At 42.8% G+C, this 22,961-nt stretch overlaps 1 protein-coding gene across 3 annotated transcripts in view; it reads right to left on the bottom strand.

Moving 5' to 3' along the window:
• dcbld1 (discoidin, CUB and LCCL domain containing 1) overlaps positions 1-22,938 on the bottom strand; it is a 112,149-nt gene extending 89,211 nt beyond the window's left edge. For all 3 annotated transcript variants that reach the window (XM_048531116.2, XM_048531118.2, XM_048531117.2), the window contains exon 1: positions 22,767-22,938. In XM_048531116.2, coding sequence (XP_048387073.1) covers positions 22,767-22,863 — 97 coding nt within the window. In that variant the 5' untranslated portion in view covers positions 22,864-22,938. The remainder of the gene's footprint in view (positions 1-22,766) is intronic.
• Positions 22,939-22,961: the final 23 nt, after the last annotated feature.

Below are 22,961 nucleotides of genomic sequence, written 5' to 3'. Positions count from 1 at the left end.
GTATACTTAAGAGGGAAATCATGAGGGCATAAAGGGGACATGAGATAACTTCAGCAAATCTATGAGTCTGTAAATCAGGAGTGTGATGGAATACCCACGACTTAACCTGGATGGGTGAAGCTCCAATAACACACAAGAAGCGTGACACAATTCAGGACAAAGCAGCCAGCTTGAGTGACACTGCATTGACAGTCACTCATGCCCTCTATCACTGACATTCAGTAACAGCAGTGCACACCATCTACAACATGCACTGCAGAAGTCCATCAAAAGTCCTTAGACAGCACCTTTCAAACCCACGACTACTTCCATCGAGAAAGACTCGGACAGCAGGTACATGGGAGTACCAACACCTGCAAATTCGCTTCCAAGCCACTCCTTTCTTTCAATATCTACCTATAGCATATGGACTGCAGTGATTCAAGAAGGAACCTTACCACCAACTTTTCAAGGGCAAATTGAATGGGCAATAACTACTGGCCCAGCCATGTCTCGTGAATGAACAGAAAAACAAAACTCTGACCCAGGGCTTTTGGTCACCTGACCTAACTTTCCTTTCGGGGCTCGGTGTCAATTCCTGTTTAAAAATTGCTCCCAAAAAACAACTGCTTGTTAAAGGTGTTAGACAAACGTACGTTGAGTTTGGATTAATATTGGAAGAGTTAACAACTAATTGTGGAGAAAGCAGGTCATTAATCTTTTATTAAGACATGGATCAATGGCAAGGATTGTAAAATGATGCTGTGTACTGGAATGTTCAAGTACTCACATTGTTCTGGGCCATGTCGCTGCATGTTTATGTGACAATCGGTGGTTGGAGAGAATTCAACCTTTGTAGTTGGGTCACACTGCGTACATTCCCAGTCCCAGTCCAGTGGTGTCTCTGTCCCATGATTGAGAACACCCGATATAAACTACTCAGCAACAAGGAGTCACCTTCCTGTGCCCATCTCTTTCCTACCTCCCATCAGTCCACCTACATATCCATGCTCACCTCACCAGTGTGTCCCTCAGTCAATGGGAGAGCCAATACTGTCTTTCTTTCTTATCTAATTGTACAATTCTTGTTTAGTAAGTCAAACAGCTTCCACTTTCCCATCACTATCAATTGCATTTTACTGATTAACAAAATATCACACAGAAATTACATTCGATTCGTTCACGTTTCCCCCAAGCAGCTCCTCTGAGTGCTCTGAGAATTAATTATTAAATTCTGGAGAACTGAAAACTCTGTCAGGAAGAGACTGTGGAGGACAATATGTTCCTGCCCATTAACTGTAGCAAACCTGGACCATAGCAACAGGAGGAAGCCATTCAGCCTGTCTAACCAATCAATACAATGATGGCAAATAAAACATGTCAATTCCTTTTACCTTCACCAACTCAAAAACCTTTTATTGCTTTGGTAATTTGAAGCAGAACACAGAACGGGGCAAAAGCAGACCATTCGGCCCTTCAAGTCTGCTCTGCCATTGATGATGGCCTATCCTGTATATCAACGCCATATTCCTGCATTCTCTCCATGCCTATTGAGGCCTCATATCTTAAAATTTATCAATCTCAATCTTGAATATATTCAGTAACTCAGAACTCACTACCATAGAAAGGTGTGGAGACAGAGTGAAGAAATGTTTCCTTTTGTCAGTTCTAAATGGCCCCACTTCCTGAGACTGTATCCCCTAGTTAAAGACTCCTCAAATAGGGAAAAGATTCTGCTTGCATCTACCTTGTCCAGCCCTGTTTCACTCAGACCTCCTCATATTCTTTTAAACCCTAGTGAATACAGACCCAATCAACCTAATCTCAACTCATACGATAGTCCTGTCATCCCCAGTATCAGATTGGCCTGACAATTTCTACCTTAAACATACTCAAAGACAGAGTTTCCAGTTTTTGTGATAGAAAGTTCCAAGGATTCACCACGCTCCGAAAAAATTTCTCCTCCGACCCAAGTTGTCTCCCCCTTATTTCTAAAGTGTGTCTCTGGTTTTCTCTCAGAGGGTTGTGAATCTGTGGAACTCTCACTGCCCCAGGCTGCAGTGGAGGCAGAATCAATCAACAGGCTCAAGGAAGAAACAGATACATTTCGCATGAAAAGCTGGATAAAAGGCTACGGGCAGCAGGCAGGAGAGTGGAGTTGAGACCAGGATAAGATCAGCTATGATCATGTTAAACAGAGGAGTGGGTTCAAAGGGCCGAAGTGCCAACTCCTGCTCTTAATTCCTATGTTCCTATATTCCTATGTTCCAGACTCCCTATTCAGGGAAACATCTCACTGCATTTGCCCTTACAAATACAAGTATTTTCTAAGCGTCAATGAGATCACTTCTTTTTCTTTAAAACTGTAGAGTTACACACCCAATTTGCCCAATCTTTCTCTTCAAAGGACAGTCTGTTTAACCTTTGATGCACTCCCTTTATAGCAATGCTATCTTTCCTGAGATAAGGAGACTAAGACAGTACATAAGTCTTTAGGTGTGTTCTAACCAAGCTGCTACATAATTGAAGCAAGCCTTCATGGCTCCCGTACTCAACTTCTCGTGATAAAGGCTAACATTCCATTAACTTTCCTAACAGCTTGCTGCATCTGTATATTATCCTTCAGTCTTATTGTCAAGGATACCGAGGCTCCTTTTGTACATTTACTCTTTCCAACTTCCATCCATTCTAAGAAAAGCTTTGCACATCTATTTTTGTCACCCAAGTGGATGCATTTTTCCACACTATATTCTATCAGCCATGTTCTTGCCCATTCACTAACCCTGTCTAATCCTCCTGAGGCCTTTTAGCATCTTCCTCATAACACACATTCCCAATTAATTAGTAGCTTAACTCAAAAAAAAATTACATTTGAGTCCCGCAGTCCTGTGAAACTTCTTCAATTCACCAACTCTGGCGTAGTTCCTTCAAACTGCAGTCGCAAACTGACAGGATTGCAAAGGAGGCATTTTGCTTGTTTGCCTTCATTAGTCAGTGCAATGAGTATAGGGGTTAGGATGTTGTGTTGTGGCTATAGGACATTGGTTGGGTCTGTTTAGAACACTGTATTCGATTCTGGTCTGCTTGCTACAGGAAAGCTGTTGTGAAACTTGAAAGAGATCAGAAAAGATTGAGAAGGATGTTGCCAGGATTGGAGGGTAAGAGCTATAGGAAAGGCCGAATAGGCTGCGGCTTTTCTCCCTGGAATATCGAAGGCTGGGGGGGTGACTTTATAGAGGTTTATGAAATCATGAGGGGCACGGACAGGGGGAATAGCCAAGGTCTTTTTCTCAGAGGAAGGGTGTCCCAAGCTGGAGAGCTTCGGTTTCAGGTCAGAGGGAAAAAATAAAGAAGGGACCTGAAGGGTAACTTTATGAAAGGAGTTGCCAGAGGAGGTGTGGAGATGGGTTCAATTACAATATTTAAGAGGAAACTAGATGGGTACATGTTTGGGAAGTGTTTACGGGGACATGGTCTAAATGCTGGCAAATGGGACAAGACCAGTTCAGGATATCTGGTTGGTGTGGATAAGTTGGACTAAAGGGTCTGTTTCTGTGCTATAACTCTGATTCTAAATAGAGTTAAGGAGAATCCAAAGGGATTCCATGAATACAATAAGGACGAAAGATTAACTAGGGAAAGAATAAGGTCCCACAAAGATAAATTTGGCCATCTATGTGTGGAAGTATGGGAGATGGGCAAGATACTAAATGAATATGTCAAGTCAATATTAACTATGGAGAAGGACATAGAAGCTAGGGAGCTTGGGAAAATAAATGGTGATGTCTTGAGAAGTGTCCATGTCACAGAAGAGGAGATGCTGGAATCTTAAACAGAAAGTTAGTTAAATCAGAGAATCCCAAAGCATGGAAGCAGGCCATTCAGCCCATCAAGCCTTCATCATCCCTAGAAAGAACACCCCACCCAAACCCACCCTGCTACCCTATCCCTGCAACCCTGCATTTCCTATTGCTAATCCACCTAGTCTGCACATCCATGGACACTATGGGCAAATTAGCACAGCCAATCCACCGAACATGCACATTTTTGGACTGTTGGAAGAAACCAGCGCACCCGGAAGAAACCCACGTAGATACGAGGAGAATGTGCAAACTCCACACAGACAGAGAATCGCCAAGACCTGATCAGATGTTTCCCAGGACTTTGAGAGAAGCTAAGGAAGAGCTTGCTGGGCCCTGTGCTAAGATATTTGTATCATCGACTGCCATGGGACAGGTGCCAGAAGGCTGGGGAGTGGCTACTGTTTCTTTAAGAAAGTCTGTAAGGAAAATAAAGCCTTACATCAGTGGTGGGTAAGTTGTTGGAGGGGATTCAGAAAGACAAGGCCTACATACATTTGTACAGGCAAGGTCTGATTAGGGATAGTCAACATGGCTTTCTGCATGGGAAACTGTGTCTCATTAACTTGATTGAATCTTCTGAAGAGGTGGCAAAGAAGATTGATGAAGGCAGAGCAGTAGATATTGTCTGTATGGACTTCAGCAAGGCATTCAATAAGGTTCTGCATAGTAGACTGAGTAGTGAGGTTAGATCACATGGGATCATGGTGGAGCTAGGCAATTGGATACAAAATTGGTTTGAAGGTTGGAGTCAGAGGGTGGTGGTGGAGGGTTGACTTTTGAACTGGAGGTCTTTGATCAGCGTTATGACTTAAGGATTGGTGGTGGGTCCACTGCTTTTCATCATCTACATAAATGATTTGAACATGAATATAGGAGATGTGGCTATTACGGTGACACCAAAATAACTGGAGCAGTGGACAGTGAAGAAGATCAGATGGGCCAATAGGACAATGATTGGCAGATGGTGTTTAATTTTGATAATTGTGAGGCATTGCAATTTGGTAAAGCAAACCAAAGCAGGACTTATACAATTAACGGTAGGGCACTGGGTTGTGTTGCCAAACAAAGGGATCTGGGGTGCAGTTGCATGGTTCCTTGAAAGTGGAGTCACAGGTAGACAGGATGGTGAAGAAGGTGTTTGACATGCTTACCTTTATCAGTCAGTGCATTGAATATTTGACTTGGGACATTGTGTTGCGGCTGTACAGGACATTAGTGAGGCCACTTTTAAAATTGTGTGTCACCCTTCAATAGGAAGGATGATGTTAAACATGAGATGGTGCTGTAAAGATTTACAAGACTGTTGCCACGGCTGAAGTACTTGAGTTATAGGGAGAGGCAGAATAGGCTGGAGTTTTCCTCCTTGGAGCATTGAAGGCTGAGGGGTAACCTTATAGAGGTTCATTAAATCATAAGGGGCACAGATAGGGTGACTAACCAAGGTCTTTTTCCTAGGGTGGGTAAGTCTAGCACAAGGGGGCATAGGTTTCAAGTGAGAGTGGAAGGATTAAAAGTAACTGAAGGAGTAACGTTTTCATGCAGAGGATGGTGTTTGTTTGGTACGAGCTACCAGATGAAGTGATTGAGGTGGGTGCAATTACAACATTTAAAAGGTACCTGGATGGTATATGAGTAGGAAAGGTTTAGAGGGATATGGGCCAAATGCTGGCAAATGGAGCTAGGTTGGATTGGGACGTCTGGTCGGTGTGGACAAGTTTGGACTGAAGAGTGCTCTTCTGTGCTGTATAGCTCTACGTCTCTCCTCAATGATGCAAAAAATTATATGGGTAAACTGGGCAAATGAAAAAGGATAAATCTAACACGGCCAATTGTTGTTCTTTTGGAATGCAATGAACATAGTCAGGAATAAGAAGAAATTAAAGCAGTGTAACAACATTGAAAATTAATAATTTGCCAGGGTCAGATGAAACTTTTTACAGGTGGCTGAGCTAAGGAAGGACATTGTGAAATCTCTGACCATCATTTTTCAGTCCTCTCTCTCCACAGGCACAGTGCTACAGTATTCGAGGATTGCTCATGTTTAAAAGAAGAGGAAGGGGTAAACTGAGTAATTACAGAACAGTCAGCAAGATATTCAGTGATAATGGGAACTGCAGATGCTGGAGAATCCAAGATAATGAAATGAGAGGCTGGATGAACACAGCAGGCCCAGCAGCATCTCAGGAGCACAAAAGCTGACGTTTCTGGCCTAGACCCTTCATCAGAGAGGGGGATGGGGTGAGGGTTCTGGAACAAATAGGGAGAGAGGGGGAGGCGGACCGAAGATGGAGAGAAAAGAAGATAGGTGGAGAGAGTATAGGTGGGGAGGTAGGGAGGGGATAGGTCAGTCCAGGGAAGACGGACAGGTCAAGGAGGTGGGATGAGATTAGTAGGTAGGGGCTGGAGGTGCGGCTTGGGGTGGGAGGAAGGGATGGGTGAGAGGAAGAACAGGTTAGGGAGGCAGAGACAGGCTGGACTGGTTTTGGAATGCAGTGGGTCGGGGGCGGTGGGGGGGGGGGGGGGAGAGCTGGGCTGGTTGTGTGGTGCAGTGGGGGGAGGGGAAGAACTGGGCTGGTTTTGGGATGCGGTGGGGGAAGGGGAGATTTTGAAGCTGGTGAAGTCCACATTGATACCATTGGGCTGCAGGGTTCCCAAGCGGAATATGAGTTGCTGTTACTGCAACCTTCGGGTGGCATCATTGTGGCACTGCAGGTGGAGATGAGTTCGGTGGGGCAAGAACTGGCTGAGACAATGGGTCGACCAGGGCAGGCAGGTTTGTGGATTTTGGGAAGGAGATAGAAATGGGCCATGTGGGGTTGGGGAACACCTTTACATCGCCGAGGCCAAATGCCAACTCTCCGACACCTCCTCCTACCTCCCCCTCGATCATGACCCCACACCTGAGCACCAAACCATCATCTCCAACACCATCCATGACCTCATCACCTCAGGGGACCTCCCACCCACAGCCTCCAACCTCATTGTCCCCCAACCCCACACGTCCCGTTTCTATCTCCTTCCCAAAATCCACAAACCTGCCTGCCCTGGTCGATATTCAGATAGGCAAATTATTGGAAAACATTGAGGTATCGTAAACTTTGAAACTGGCCAATGGGATTATGTAATTTGAGGAAGTAGAGAGTGGATCAAGATAACACAGTTGATGTAGTCCAACATTCGTGTGATATACTGCTTAGAAAAGTATGAAGCCACTCTTTCATTGGCAAGCTGAAACAATGATTAGCTCAGTGAATGAAAGAAAAGTGTACAGTAATGACCAACAGGTGCTGTTTAGATTGCACGGTGGCTCAGTGGTTAGCACTGCAGCCTCAGTGCAAGGGACCCGGGTTCGATTCCTGCCTCAGGCGACTGTCTGTGTGGAGTTTGCACATTCTCCCTGTGTCTGCGTGGGTTTCCTCCGAGTGCTCCGGTTTCCTCCCACAGTCCAAAGATGGGCAGATTAAGTGGATTGGCCATGCTAAATTGCCCGTAGTGTTCAGTGGTATGGGGGGGTTGGTGGGTCTGGGCAGGATGCTTCAAGGGGCGGCGTGGTCTTGTTGTCCCGAAGGGCCTGTTTACACACTGTAGGGAATCTAATCTGATCTAATCTAATCAAAGCTGTTTTCAGTGGGATCCTGCAGGGCTCAGTACTGTCCCTTGCTTTTCACGATATGTAACAAAGATTTTCAGTTTAATGCAAGTAGGGCAAATAAAAAGTTTGGAAATGATTTTAAAATTAGTAATACGGTTAATGGTGTGGAACAAAGTTGGAGGCTGCAGGAAGGTATCAGTGGACTTGACAGATGGGCAGGTAAGTGGCAAATATAATTCAGCCTGGAGAAGTGTGGGTTATTGCAGTTGATGAGGATAAAACTCGATAAAATTATAATACACTGGCTAGACGATTTGTGTTGCTCCTTCACTCGCGTCAGAAAAACACCATTTTTTTCTACAAACCTCCCAATTTTCAAGAAGTTGCTGCAATTTCACATTAATTATTCATTAAGGACATCACAGCAAGTTAAGCCCAGACATAAGAGATAGCAAGAACTATAGATGCTGTAGTCAGAGATAACACAGCGTGGAGCTGGAGGAACACAGCAGGCCAGGCAGGATCAAAGGAGCAGGAAAGCTGACATTTTGGGTCAGGACCCTTCTTCAGAAATGGGGAGGGGCAAGGGAGCTCTGGAAATAAAGACAGAGAGGAGAGGAGCGGATGGGGCTGTGAAGGTACGTGGGATGGTGATAGGTGAGTGCAGTAAAGAAGCGGTGGGGATCGGTCTTTGGGATGGATGGGGTAGATAGGTGGGAGAGAAGATGGACAGGTTGTTTCAGGTCAAGGAGGCAAGGATGAGGAGGAGGGTTGGACATAGGCTGAGGCTGGGGGTGGGGAGATTTTAAAACTGGTAAAATCAACGTTTAGGCCATTGGGCTGTCGCTCCCGAATGTGAAGTGTTGCTCTTCCAGTTTGTGGGTGGTGTCATTGCGGCATTGGAAGAGGCTCAGGATGGACATGTCACCCAGGGAGTCGGAGGGGGGAGTTAAAATGATTGGCGAACAGAAGGTGTTGTTGTTTGTTGCATACAGGGTGCAAATGCTCGACAAAACAGTCTCTGAGCCACCGTTTGGTCTCACTGATACAGAGGCCACTTTGGGAGCAGATGATGCAGTAGGCACGTTGGCGGGTGTGCGGGTGAACCCCTGTCTAATGTGGGAGGTTTGTTTTGGGCCTTGAATGGAGGTGAGGGACGGAGGTGTAAGGGCAGGTGTAGCACTTCCTGTGGGTGCAGGGAAAGGTGCCGGGGGTGATGGGGCTTGTGGAGAGTGTGGAGTTGATGAGGGAATCAGGGAGACAGCAATCCCTCCAAAAGGCAGACAGGGGTGGGAAGGGAAATATATCTTTGGTTGTGGGGTCGGATTGTAGGTGGTGGAAGTGGCAAAGGATGCTATGTTGGACGTGGAGGTCGATGGGGTGGTATGAGGGGTCCAGGGCGATTCTGTCTCTATTTTTGTTGAGGGGGGGGGGGAATGTGAGGACAGAACTGCAGGAAATGCAAGAGATGCAATTGAGGGCATTTTTGATCACTGGTGGAGGGAGTTACAGTCCTTGAAACAGGAGGAAATCTGGAATGTTTGTGAGTGGAACACCCCATCTTGGGAGCAGATGCGGTGGAGGTGGAGGAATCAGGAGCAGGGGTTCATATTCTTGTAGGAAGGTGGGTCAGAGGAAGTGTAGCCTGGGTAGCTGTGCGAGACGGTGAGCTTGAAGTAGACATCAGTTTCGAGGCAGTCACCAGAGATGGGGACAGAGAGGTCCAGGAAGGAGAGAGAGGTATCAGAGATGGTCCAGGTGAATTTGAGGTTGGGCTGAAAGGTGTTAGTAAAGTTGATGAACTGTTCAAAATCCTCGTGGGAGCACAAGGCAACACTGATACAGTTATCAGTGTAGCGGAGAAAGAGGTGGGGATCGTGCCAGTGTAGCTGTGGAAAAGGGACAGTTGCACGTACCCTACAAAGACGCAGTCATAGCTTGGGTCCATGTGGGTACCCATGGCCACCCCCTTAGTCTGTAGGAAGTGAGAGGAGCTAAAAGAGAAGTTGTTCAGGATAAGGACAAATTTCTTTAAGCAGATGAGGGTTACAGTGGAGGGGACTGGTTGGGTCTGCAGGAGGGGAAGAAGTGGAAGGCTTTTAGGCATCTGTGTGGGGGTTACAAGTGTACAGGGATTAAGTGTCCATTGTGAAGATGAGGTGTTGGGCCAGGGATTTGGAAGTATTAGAGGAGGTGGAGGGTGGGGGTGTGCCAGATGTAGACGGGGAGATCCTGGACTGGGGGGATAAAACAGAGTCAAGTTAAGTAGACGCACGTTCAGTGGGGCAGGAGCAGCCAGAGACAATGGGATGGCCGGGCTGTCAAGTTTGTGGATTTTGGGAAGGAGATAGAAACGGATAGTGTGGGGTTGATGAATGATGAGGTTGGAGGCTGTGGATGGGAGGTCACCTGAAGTGATGAGTTTATGAATGGTTTGAGAGACAATGGTTTGGTGGTCAGGGGTGCGCTCATAAATCGAGGGGGGCGGTGGGATGAGGTGCCAGAGAGTTGGCACCAGGCATTGGCTATGTAAAGGTCAGTGCGCCATACCACCACTGCGTCCCCCGTTATCCACGGGTTTGACGGTGAGGTTGGGGTCGGTCTGTGGGACCGACGGTGAGGTTGGGGTCGGTCTGTGGGTTTGACGGCTGAGTCATAAATTGTGCAAGAACCCTCCACAATGTGTTAAATAGTTATTTACCTACATCTCTAGCACACGAAGTGAGTTAAGTATACAGTCTCTTTCCTCCAAGTTGTGACTATGCTTAGATATTGTAAAATGGCAAATTTAATTCCATCATACTCCTGACATGTGCCTTGAGGAGACAGGAGACAAGTTATTCAAAGAATTCATTTTCTGACCTGCTTTTGTAGCCACAGTATTTATATGGCTGGTCCAGTTCAAACTGTGGTCAATGGTAACCTCGCAATGTTAACAGTGGAAGATTCAGCTGTGCTGTTGAACTATCAAGGCTAACAAAGAACTATCAAAGCTGTCAAGTAATTTAATTCTTCTGGGATTAAAACTTAAAGTAAATGTTTGTAAAGCTTTTATTTCAGATAAAAATAGATCTTGCTATCTCCCTCTTCTTTGATAGGAGCCTGCAGTTTATCATTTTAGGATTTGAGCTGTTTGACCAACTTACGATCTAAGATTATCGTAGTGGGGTGCCAGTTAAGTGAACAATTTGATTGACTACTTCAAGTGCCTATAGAAAACAAATGTTTTGTTTTCGTAAGAGGTCAGTTTAAGGAATTAAATGTATTATGTTTTTTTTATTAATGATGGTTTTCTTTGTGAATAGTGAGTAATCAATAAGTAAAACTTTAAAAATATTTTTAATTACTCTGTTCAGACACATCGTTATGACAAACCTAGGTGGTAGGTGGAACTTGAACCTGAACCTTCTGATCCAGTGGTAAGGACAATACCACAGCACAATAGGATCTCCAAAGTAGGTTTACAGTCAACCTGTTCAAAAAAGTGTTATGACACAGTGGGCACGGATGGGGAATGGGGAGTGTGTGCGGGAGCAAGGTAAGGGGGAAGAGATGGAGGACTGCTTCTTGTTTCCTTAGCTTTTTAATTAATCTCTCTATATTGCCAGTGCAGAGAGACAAGTGTTGCACCTACCCTACATCTGCAGCCAGCAATATGTGCCTTCATTTCAGAGTGAGCTGGGCCATTTCCAGGAAGTAATGCCATCTTGGAATGAAAATGAGACCTCATTGACTAGTTCTTCTGCCTTGGCAAAGCAGCCAACATGGCTAAAGACCCCTCCCACCCTGATTATACCCTCTTCCAGCCTCTGCAATCAGGTAGAAGGTACAAAAATTTGAAAACACGTATCAACACATTCAAGAACATCTTTTGCCTCACTGTTATCAGACTTATGAACAGACCTCTCATATGTCAGAGTTGATCTTTTTCTGCACTTCCTCTGTAGCTGTAACACTATATTCTGCATTACTCTGATGTAGTTTTGTAAGTTATAATCTACCTGGATAGCACACAAAACAATACTTTTCAATATCCCGGTACATGTGACAACAATAAATCAAATCAAATCAAATCAAAATGGTGCCAAGAATTGTCCTATTTTTGCTTTTCTGGGGGGGGAGAAAAAATCTTGAACCTATATTTTCAAGAAAATACATGCCACTTTATAGACTACACTACCACTTCTTAGCAACAGCCATATCATTATTTAGCCTCAAAGTTCAATTCTCTGGCTCTAGGCAAGGTAGAATGACCATATTTAAACTTTGATTATAAAGCTAGTTTGGTAAAGCTTCACCGAATAGCTTTTGTGCACATGTGCAATAGAGAAGCACTGTGCAAGGATGTGAAATTTCCCAGTGCTGGTAGAAATATTGCAATAGGTCAGCACATTGAAGTTCGTTGGTCTTAAAAACAAAGCTGAATCAGCAACCACAGTCACCCATAAATAAACACAACCAGAGACATTTGTGCAAGGGTCATAGAACATTCTACTTCATGAAACCTAACAAATTTCTGGAGAAACTCAGCAGGTCTGGCAGCATTTGTGCAGCAGAAAACAGAGTTACTAGCCGTGTCTGTGGGCAAAGAAAGAGTTTTTGGCAGCATTTGTATATCTTGCATTTATTTGTGTTTAATTCATCGCACTTCATTTTCACTTATGCCTATCATAAAGATGCTCTGCTTAAATGGGGTTTCGATTTCCTTAGAATCTCAATGTTTTGCTTTATTTGTGTGCTTAATGCTCCTTCATAAAGAGAGTCAGTGTTTACACAAGCAACCCTGATGTAATAACTCACACTGGTAAAGGTCAATATTCTGTCCTAACAAGTGATCTACAGCCAGCATATCACACTGCCATTCCTTCTGATAATTGTTTTTTCTGATAATGTTTACATCATTGCACTCAGTACAGCACTCAGTATTAAATATCATGTGAAATTCAAATTAAAACTATTGTAACATAAATTAGGAAGAACATTTTTTGGGTAAAGAAAAAAGATTTACTTAAAATTTCTGGAATTTGCTGCCACATTTTTGCTGTCTTTGCTACCCCTGAAACCAAATCAAAGAAAGACGTTACAATGAAGGCATCAACTACAGGTCTGGAAAAGAACAGGACAGATTGCTTTCAAAATGACATAAATTTAGAATCACTTGAGGCCCAATGAAACTTGAAGTTCTCTCTCTATGGAGTATCTAAATATCATGAACAGGTACAGAAAATAAATATGCTCATGGATGCAGACCTTTATACTGAGAGTGCTAAAATACAAGTGGTTGATGGTTGTGTTAGAGCTAAACAAAGTCCAAGTTAGACAACATTTGGAGCACTGTGAACAAAGATATATATTGATAACTTGGCAAAGGCCACCTTAGCAAAGATATATTGGCCTTGGAGTGAATGGAATTTAGAATAATCAGCAGCAATGTGATGGAAATTTCCAGGTGATTCGAGCGAACTGATGGACTGGAAGAACAGAAACTATTTCCACTGGTTGGACAGTCCAGGATGAGGAAGTATAGTTTGAAATAGAGCCAGACATTTCAGGAGTAACCTTAGCTAATACTTCTAACAGTCTTTGGATGTGCAAGTTTGGACCTTCATTTCAAAAATGGAAATTGATGCTTGATAAATTGTTAATTATAAATCTGAGACTGATAATTCTCTGGTTCACATAATCCTGACGGCAAAGGCATACTGCCACAGATCTACTCATTGTTCAGAAGGGTACAGTAGAGTAAATAGCATAATCCATTATGTACTGTATGCTCATCAGGATGGTGAGCTTGAGGAGTATAGTGGCTTTTTCTTGCTCAACTGCATTTGAATTTATGTTCCAAGGAGAGAAATGGATCATTATCCATCTTTAATACTGATCCAGGGAGTAAAAACCTAATGACCACTACTTTTTACTTGAGATAGAAGCATAGCAGATTTCCAGATAATCTTCTTTCATGATTATTCATTTGGACTTCTGGATCACCAGTCTGTTGACTATCCCTTGATTTGTGACAAACATTTATACAGGGTTCCAAGTCTCTGCTGTCAGCATTCATGTGACTGAACAGACCGATTTCCAACCCAACAGTCTTTGGGCACGAGGAAGGATGTCACTCCAGAAGGTGAGATCCTGAGTGCAGGATTTGCTTCCTTTTTACTTCCTTCTGTACCACTGCTCTGCTTCATGATTAGTCATTTGGATTCAAAGCATGACACAGGACAATGTGTCACCAATTAGAACGATCGGTAGCGAGCTGTGCCCAATCATTTATGTCACTGCTGCTGTACTTCACAAAAGCTTCACAATATGTCTTTGCAGCACTTTCTTCTCCCCTGGCAAATTGGCTGATGAAAGTTCAGAAACAGGACCTGGTAAGCTGAGACACTCTTCAGCCATTCCAATACAACGCACAGCCCGTTGCACTCGCATATTCTTTGTGTGAACTTCAAGGAAGACACTAGAGATAATGGGAACTGCAGATGCTGGAGAATTCCAAGATAACCAAATGTGAGGCTGGATGAACACAGCAGGCCAAGCAGCATCTCAGGAGCACAAAAGCTGACGTTTCGGGCCTAGACCCTTCATCAGAGAGGAAGACACTAGCATGTGTTCAATGGTTCTCCCATGGAATCCAGAGAATACGGTAGAGGGACCATTGGTAAATTTCTCTAATGCCTTTGTGTGCTGCTGAGGAAAACTCTAGATATCACTGAAGTACAAGGTCTAACAGTTACTGTTCAGAACACCAGGTTTTTAGTTGATTTGTGCAGATCGAGATTGGGTGGGTGAAGAAAGGATGTTCCCGGTGACAGGGCAGTCCTGGACCTGGGGCCAGTCTAAGCATATGTGAAGAAATTTCTTTACCCAGAGTGGTTACCCTGTGGAACTTGTTACCACAGAAAGCAGTCGAGAACAAAACTTTGTATGATTTCAAGAAGGTGTTGCAATACAACACTCGGGGTTTAAAGGGTTCAAAGGATATGGGAGAAAAGTGGGGAGACGATTGAATTGAATGATCAGCCATGATCCTAATAAATGGCAAGTAGATTTGAAGGGCCAAATGGCCATCTCCTGTTCCTACTTTCGACATTTGATTTGATTTGATTTATTGTAACCACTTACCTAAGCGCAGTGAAAAGTTTTGTAGTACGTGCAGTACAGGTACATCATAGCGCACAAGGACATGTAGGTCATAGGGTGTTTCGACACAGTGAGGCATACAAGATTATGGTTACAAAGGAGGTGCACAAAAGCGATATCAATATTAGCAAGATCCACATTATTTGAAGTTAGACAGTCCATTCAGCGGTCTAACAACGGCAGGGAAGAAGCTATTCTTGAACCTGTTGGTCCGTGTGTTCAAGCTTCTATATCTTCTGCCTGACAGAAGAGGTTACAAGAGAGCATTACTGGGATGGGAAGGGTCTTTGATGATGTTGGCAGCCTTTCCATGGCAACGAGAAGTGTAGATGGAGTCCATGGATAGGAGGGTGACTTCCATGATAGTCTGGGCTGTGCACACAACTTGCTGTCAAATACCTTTTGCCATGGTTTGTCGAAGGCTGAATGAATCTGGTATTAAATTTCGTCAGTAGTGGTGTTAAGAAAGGTGGGGTGCCAAGCAACATCCCCTCTAAGCTGCGATGGTTACACAGTGGAGGGTCTGTACAGGGTAAACTACACGGTGACACCACTTCCAGCAATGACTTCCGTTCTGTAGTCAATGGGCCTCCAATGAAGATGAAATCAAAACGAGTGGGAATGATGCAGCCGAGGTAGGGGTGTGCTCAATATATCTCAGAGATTTCTTCAACGTATATGGGATGTGGAATATTTAACTGACGGGGTCAAATCTAATATTATTACTATTACGTCAAATTGAAGAGATCAAGAGAGGCTTGAAAACTTTGTTCATTGCACTATGACAATGCAGATCATACATGTCTAAGGTGGTCACTTTAGTTTTGGCATGGAGGCAACAGAGTCTTCCTGAGTTTCCCATCTAGGTTATATTTAATGCTCACACCAAGCAGCTCTTGATCCTTAATTAGGTGAATAAACACTCATGTCGTGTGTGAGTAATCACATAGCCTTATTTGAACCCAATCCACATTTCAACGATATCTTTTTCAGATTTTCCACTCAAGACAGTTACAGTCATATCATCATGAAATATTCGCAGGATGGTGACTTCTTGGGCATCCAAATCTCTGAAAGAAAATGCAGAGACGCATGTGATTTACTGAATTCAATGCTTTGATGAACGCAAGTAAGAGTCCTGGATAGTGTTCTTGACATTTTTGTTTGTATTTTCCTGCAATGACCAGGTCCAAAGTTCCATTTGAAGGTCTAAACCCAGAGCGCGTCAAGCAGGATTTCCTCAGCCACAGGAAGCTGGCAAATCTGAAGAATGCATATCAGACTTTTCCTGCTGTGGACCATAGGAAAATAGTTCGATAGTTTTCACAGCATCAGTTGTTATCTCCTTTTGTGAATATCATTCCACTTTAAGTATTGCTGAGGAAAAGAAACATTTTATTTAAGAAATTTAAAATGCTGGCAGATTGTGTCAAACAGCACATTCCTTCGGCTGTTTACAAGAAGCAAGGTACTCAAAGTAGCCAACCAGCACCTGGTTATAAAACTTACAACTGTCTCCAACATTAGATGTGATTTGGCAATTGGGCATCATTTGCTAAACGGAATCATGAAGCAAGTAAAAGCCCGCCAATGCTAAGACCTCAGCTGGAATACCATCAGGCATTGGTGTTTCTCATCTGTTTGAATGCATGTTGCAGCTCTCCCATTGTGATGGTTCACCTTGGATTTCACAGCATACTGGAAATAATCTGGAGAATAAGCAGCTTCCACGCTTACTTTTGTTCCAGGAGATCACATATTTCTGCATACTTCTCAACAAACCAGTCCTGGTAACAGCAATGTTTGAACTCAACACACTGAACAAATGTGTCTAGTGCAGCTAACTTCATTTCATCTAATTACTCTGAAATGAATTTGGTTCTGTGAAAATTTTCCAGATTGGTCATGAACTGCCCTATACTCCTAATGCCATGTAATAATGTTGCATTATATACTTTTTGCCAGATCCCATGCATAAGTTGTTCAATATTAAAACTTTTCTCCTGAGTAACCAATGCCACCAGCAAGGTCAAGAGTAGAAATACTGTGGTAACATGATTACTTCCTAGGTCTCCTCCAAAATACAGACCGTTTTTACTTGCCCTTGTATGCTGTTCCCTTCATCATAGTGGAAAAATATCCTGGCCATTATTCCTATGTTATTTTAGTACGGTCCCAGTTGGCAATACTAGGATAATATTCTAGGCCGAACCATCCTCAGCCATTTAATCAATGAACTTACCTCTGTCATAAGGTCAGATGTGGGGATGTGGTTTGATAATGATACAATGTTCAGCACCATTTGCAACTTCTCAGTCCATATTCAGATACAGCAAGACCTGGACAATATGCAGGCAGGCTGACAACACATTTATGCCACATAAGTACCCAGGAGTGACCAGCTCCAACAAAAGAGAATCCAACCTTTGTCCTGGTATAACGGAAACCCCAACTATCAACTTGAGAACTAAAGTGAAATAGAAGCTGAACTAAATTGGCCACATAAATACTGTAGCTACAAGAGCTATGAATCTTGCAGTATGTAATTCACCTTCTGACTCCCCAGATCTATCCACCATCAATAAGGAGCAAGTTGGAAATGTAACGGAACAAAACCCTGGCTCCAACAATATGCAAGGTGCTTGACTCAGCGGCTCACTTGATTGTTTGAGGATGTGGTGTCATTCAGTTTTTCCACCATAGAGGCAGCAATGTGTACAAGTTCTACATGATTTACTTCAGCAATTCACCAAGGCTCTTTAGGCAACATTTTCTAAGCCTTGACACTGCTATCCAGAAGAAAACAGGCTACAGACACGTGGAAACAGGACCATCTCCAAGTCCTAATCTAAGCTACTCATCAATCCAACATGGAAATACATCACCATTCCTTCAGTGCTGCTGTGCCAAAATCCTGAAACTCCTTCTCTAACAGCATTATGAAGGTACCTACACCAAAATGTATTGCAGATCATGAGGATCTATTACTACACAACTGAATAACTAAATACTCCTGGTTTGGAAGCTTAACAAACTAAGTATATCTGCTCAAAAAACTAGTCCCCTGAACTCCTTCTCAGAGAAATTAACATTTCTTCTGAAGTCAACCCTGATGTTTTCTGAATTGAATTAAACAAGTTGGTTGATCCTATATTCTTCTTCAGTTCAGAAAAATTATGACCTTAAATGTTCACCTAAACTGTTGTAAATCCAACAGATGAAACATCTTTCCAATAATACCATAGAGGTCTTTAGTCACTTGCTTTCTGACAAATGCTGGATTTAGGTAACAAGGTCACTAAGAATAGTGCATTAGACATAGACTGGCAATCAAGGAGAGACTAATAGTATCAGTGATTCGTAAATAAAATTGAGCAACAAGCATGATTGTTAGACAGGAAATCTCAATACTCATTTACAAAGTATTTGTACTTTAGCCCTTTTTGTATATCTGTTGATAATAGTAAGACAAAAAAGAATGCAAGACATTCTTTGGTTGTGTTTAATAGCGACTCTCCATTAAAATGCATGTAATACATTGAAAACGTATACGTACTACAGAAACATCAGTATCATTGTAAGTACACAACACTTGTTAATGTCAGCAAACTGAATTACTATTCTAGGTGTACAGAAGAAAGAAAACCCAACAATTAAATTAACAACTCCAATACAGTACATAATGTAAAGGGCAATCACCATCAAACCGCATTTTAGTTGACAAGTGGGGACAGATCTGGTATGCATCACAGGGAAATCATTCAATGCCAAATGTACAACATGTAATTGCTGAGCAGTGTCTTTTTTTCCAAAAATTCTGAATCTTTACTAACATTTATTGGCATGATTGTAATCATGACAGAATTCCAAATGGAATGAAAAATGGTTGCCAAGTTTTGTACTGAATGGTGCTACTTGTTAACTTATTAAATACTTCCATACATACAGTATGTGAGATATATTTTACTAAGATTATTGCATTTTGCTAGCATTATGTTGCTGTAAACACACTGCAATTTCTACAAGGTAGTGCTACCCATGAATTGCAGCCGTTAAAGGAGAAAGGCTTTCAACATTTAAAGGATAAGCCACTTTGTCAGATCAATTGGAAATGGGCAACTTGTGGCTTTACCAGCATCATCTACATCCTCTCAACAAAGGAAATGGTGACATTAATACTTTCTACTGAAAGACTAAAGTAAAATGAAAAAAACCTTTTACTTTAATACCTGATGTGAAATAATATATGATGGCAATGAATCTTCTTAGGCAGTCATTTGAGACCAAGGGTGTTATACTACAGTTGTTTGCCACTATATATTCAGTAGAGACTTTACCCTCAAGGTTAAGGAAGTTACAACTCATCTTGAGCCTACAATTGCGAGTTCCTTTTTTGTAGAGGATACATTCCAGACTTGATGCATACATAGTGAGCATTCTGTTTCATTAAAAAAATTACAGAGAATTTACAACATCCAAGTAGGGCGATCAACCACATTTATATGTTGATGCTGATCCTCCATAAGCTGCAGCCTTAATCCAATGGGCTAACTGTGTTTCCTTAGCCCTTTATACCTCATAAGCTCATAATTGGTGGTTGATGGAAAATATTCAGCCTGGAGTCCGGTTACTAGTGGTGTGCCTCAAGGATCTGTTTTGGGACAACTGCTGTTTGTCATTTTTATACATGACTTGGATACAGGCATTGGTGGATGGGTTAGTAAGTTTGCAGATGACACTAAAGTCAGTGGAGTGGTGGACAGTGTGGAAGAATGTTGCAGGTTGTAGGGAGACTTGGATAAACTGCAGAATTGGGCCGAAAGGTGGCAAATGGAGTTTAATACGGATAAATGTCAGGTGATTCACTTTGGGAGGAATAATGGAAAGGCAGAATACCGGGTCAATGGAAAAATTCTTGGTGGAGTAGATGTGCAGAGGGATCTTGGTGTCCATGTATATAGATCCCTAAAAGTTGCCACCCAGGTTGATAGTGCTGTTAAGAAGGCTTACAGTGTTTTAGGTTTTATTGGTAGAGGGATTGAGTTCCAGAGCCGTGATGTCATGCTGCAACTGTACAAAACGCTAGTGCAGCCTCACTTGGAATACTGCGTGCAGTTCTGGTCGCCCTATTACAGGAAGGATGTGGAAGCATTGGAAAAGGTGCAGAGGAGATTTACCAGGATGTTGCCTGGTCTGGAGCGCAGGCCCTATGAAGAAAGGCTGAGGGACTTGGGTCTGTTCTCATTGGGAGAGAAGAAGGCTAAGAGGGGATTTAATAGAGACATACAAGATGATCAGAGGATTAGATAGGGTGGACAGTGAGAGTCTTTGTCTGAGGATGATGACTCCAGCTTGTACAAGGGGGCATAGCTACAAAGTGAGGGGTGATAGATATAAGACAGATGTCAGAGGCAGGTTCTTTACTCAGAGAGTGGCAAGGGCGTGGAACACCCTGCCTGCCAATCTAGTGAACTCAGCCACATTAGGGCATTTAAACAGTCTTTGGACTAGCATATGGATGATGATGGGATAGTGTGGGGGAGGGGCTTAGATTAGTTCACAGGTCGACATAACATCGAGGGCTGCGCTGTATTGTTCTACGTTCTATGTTCGACAACCAATCCAACTTGTTGTGTGTTGTATTGCTATTCGCTATTTTTCAATTGTAGGTTACATCGTGTTACAATTTTAGATGTTTATTGAAAAGTTGTCAAATAATTGCACACCAATTGCAATTAGCTGATTTTATTCACGTTGACATTGAAGTTGTACCAAAAGAAACAATCAACCAACAAGTTTAATCTCTTTTGTGGCTTTAGCATGGTATAACCTCCCAAGGTGCTTCACAGAGACATAATCAATCAAATTTAACACTAAACCCCTTAAAGTGATAACAGGACAAAGAAAGATGTAAGTTTTAAAGGTGCAACTAAAAAAGATGAACATGACAGGAAAATTTCAGAATGGAGTCTTAGAGTGGTAAGGTATTCACTGCAGCCAATGCTGGAACAATGAGCAGTGCTGCACAAGAGACCAAATTTGTTTCATGTGAATCATAAGGTGCATACTTCCTTGAAGTGGAGTTGCAGGTAGACAGGATGGTGAAGGCGCCATTTGGCACGCTAGCCTTCATTGGAGAGTGCATTCTGTAGAGAAGTTGGGATGTCATTTTGTGGCTGTACAGGATAATGGTGAGGCCACTTTTAGAATACTGCATACAATTTTGGTTGGCCTTCTATAGAAAAGATGTTGGACTTGAGAGGGCACAGAAGAGAGTTACAATGAATTTACTGGGACTGGACGTTATGTGCTGTAGGCAGAGGCCAAAATGGATAGGGTTGACGTTATGGAGGTTTGTAATATCATAAGGGGCATGGACAGGGTGAATAGCTACGGCCTTCTTCCTAGGATGGGGGAGTCAAAACTGGGAAGGCAAAGGTTTAACGTGAGAGGGGAAAGATATAGGACAGACCTGAGGAATAATTTTTTCGTGCAGAGGGTGGTGCATATTTGGAATGGGCTGCTAGAGCAAGTGGTGGAGTTGGGTACAATTACAACATTTAAAAAGGCACCTGGATGGGTATATGAATAGGAAGGGTTTGTAGGGACATAGGCCAACTGCTGGCAAATGGGACTAGCTCAGAATGGGATACCTGATCGATGCAGACGAGTTGGACCGAAGCATCTGTTTTCATGCTGTATGACTTGATGTTAAACATTGTTCGGTCATGCTCCAGTCATCCAAACATCAATTGTGCTGAATAAATGAAAGTTGTTGATTACAGGGTTGGGAGAATTTGCAGAGAGAAAGTGTGGATTTTCTCAGGGACTGTAAAATTATCTATTAATGATAGCTAAGATTTATTTTTGAAAGCTGTCTATTTCTTCAGCTAGGCTGAACATAATCATCAAAGGAGACCAAGTTACCATGTTTACACTGAAAATTGTGTAACAGAGAAATGCAATGCTAAAACAGACCTAAGATGTCTTCACAATTCTATCTACACATGCTACCAATTAAAAGAAAAACAATCGTACACAAGGACAGCACTACTCCAGCCCTTTCTCTTCTCTCAAAAAAGCAAAACAAGCATTTCTGAAATATAGACAAATGACTGCACCCATTTAATTTGTAATGACGTCAACATGTGGTCTAAAGCAGCCATCACATTTTAATAAGAAACAAAAAATGTGACTGCTGTAAATTAGAAACAAAAATAGAATTTGCTGGAAAATCTCAGCAGGTCTGGCAGCACCTGGAGAGAGAAATCAGAGTTCATGTTTCTGATCCAGTTCTGAAGAAGGGTCACTGGACCCAAAACGTTAACTCTGATTTCTCTCCACAGACGCTGCCAGACCTGTTGAGATTTTTCAGCAAGTTCTGTTTTTATCCCTTCTTTTAATAGACAGAAATGTTGACAGATAGCCCTGGCAAAAGCTATGGTAAGCACACAACTTTACAATTTCCCCGCTTGGCAGTGTGCTTATACAGATTAATAAAGGCCATACATTCGATCAACATCAAAGTTGCACAATATCCATTGCCTGAAACATTTATTCTGCAATACATATACACAGTTATTATAACAAATCAATTTCCAAGAGGAATTTTTGCGAAGAAAACCTGTTTAAGAGATTTCTCAATCTGATTTTAAAAGTTTCAATTCGTGAGGAAATTCATTATTTCTAAAGTAAACATTAGAAGAGAGACAGACAGACAGCCCTAATATTTAACTTGCGTGTCAGTGTTGAAAGAAAGTAACCTTCTCTGAGCTAACCAGCTGGAAATAGGCGGATTTTTCTTTTATTGCTTTCCATTTGCAAAATAACGTCCTCGTTTGTGAAGCGAAAAAAGAGATTTCAGTGCAGAACAGACCTGCTCAATACTGACCTTATTGGAGCAGAGCAACCATTCTAACATTCAGGAAGTAACATCGCAGCCAGGGAAGAGGAGGGGGATAGCGAGCACAAAACAATTAATGGACGCATTCGGACTTTGCAATGAAGTTTTCGATTCTAAATAGTGGTGGGAGACGTCAGGCGCCACAGGGTTTCGTTAAAACACTCGGTGCATGCCTGGTCCGATCCACCCGCTCCCCTCGGCTTGGCCAGCCCGCACTTTGTTCCCAGTGTGTATTCGGAGAGATCCCTCTTTTAATTGAACTTCAACCGAACTTTCTACTCACCCTGTCCCCATGACCCAGTCGATTTCGCTGAAGAAAGGGAAAGTTCCATCAAGAAAACGCCAAGCCTTAAAGCACAGAGAACGGGCCACATTATCATTAACAGCAGCAGGGAAGAAAGTGCGGCGGGACAGGCTTAAGATTGCTTGGAACGAACTGGCAGGTTTCCCTATGTGGTTTGGGTGGCGCAGGTCCGTG

The sequence above is a fragment of the Stegostoma tigrinum genome, chromosome 4 (assembly GCF_030684315.1).
Source record: "Stegostoma tigrinum isolate sSteTig4 chromosome 4, sSteTig4.hap1, whole genome shotgun sequence".
NCBI lineage: Eukaryota > Metazoa > Chordata > Chondrichthyes > Orectolobiformes > Stegostomatidae > Stegostoma > Stegostoma tigrinum.
Note: the sequence above shows the minus strand (reverse complement) of the source record. Positions and strands in the feature narration are given on the sequence as shown.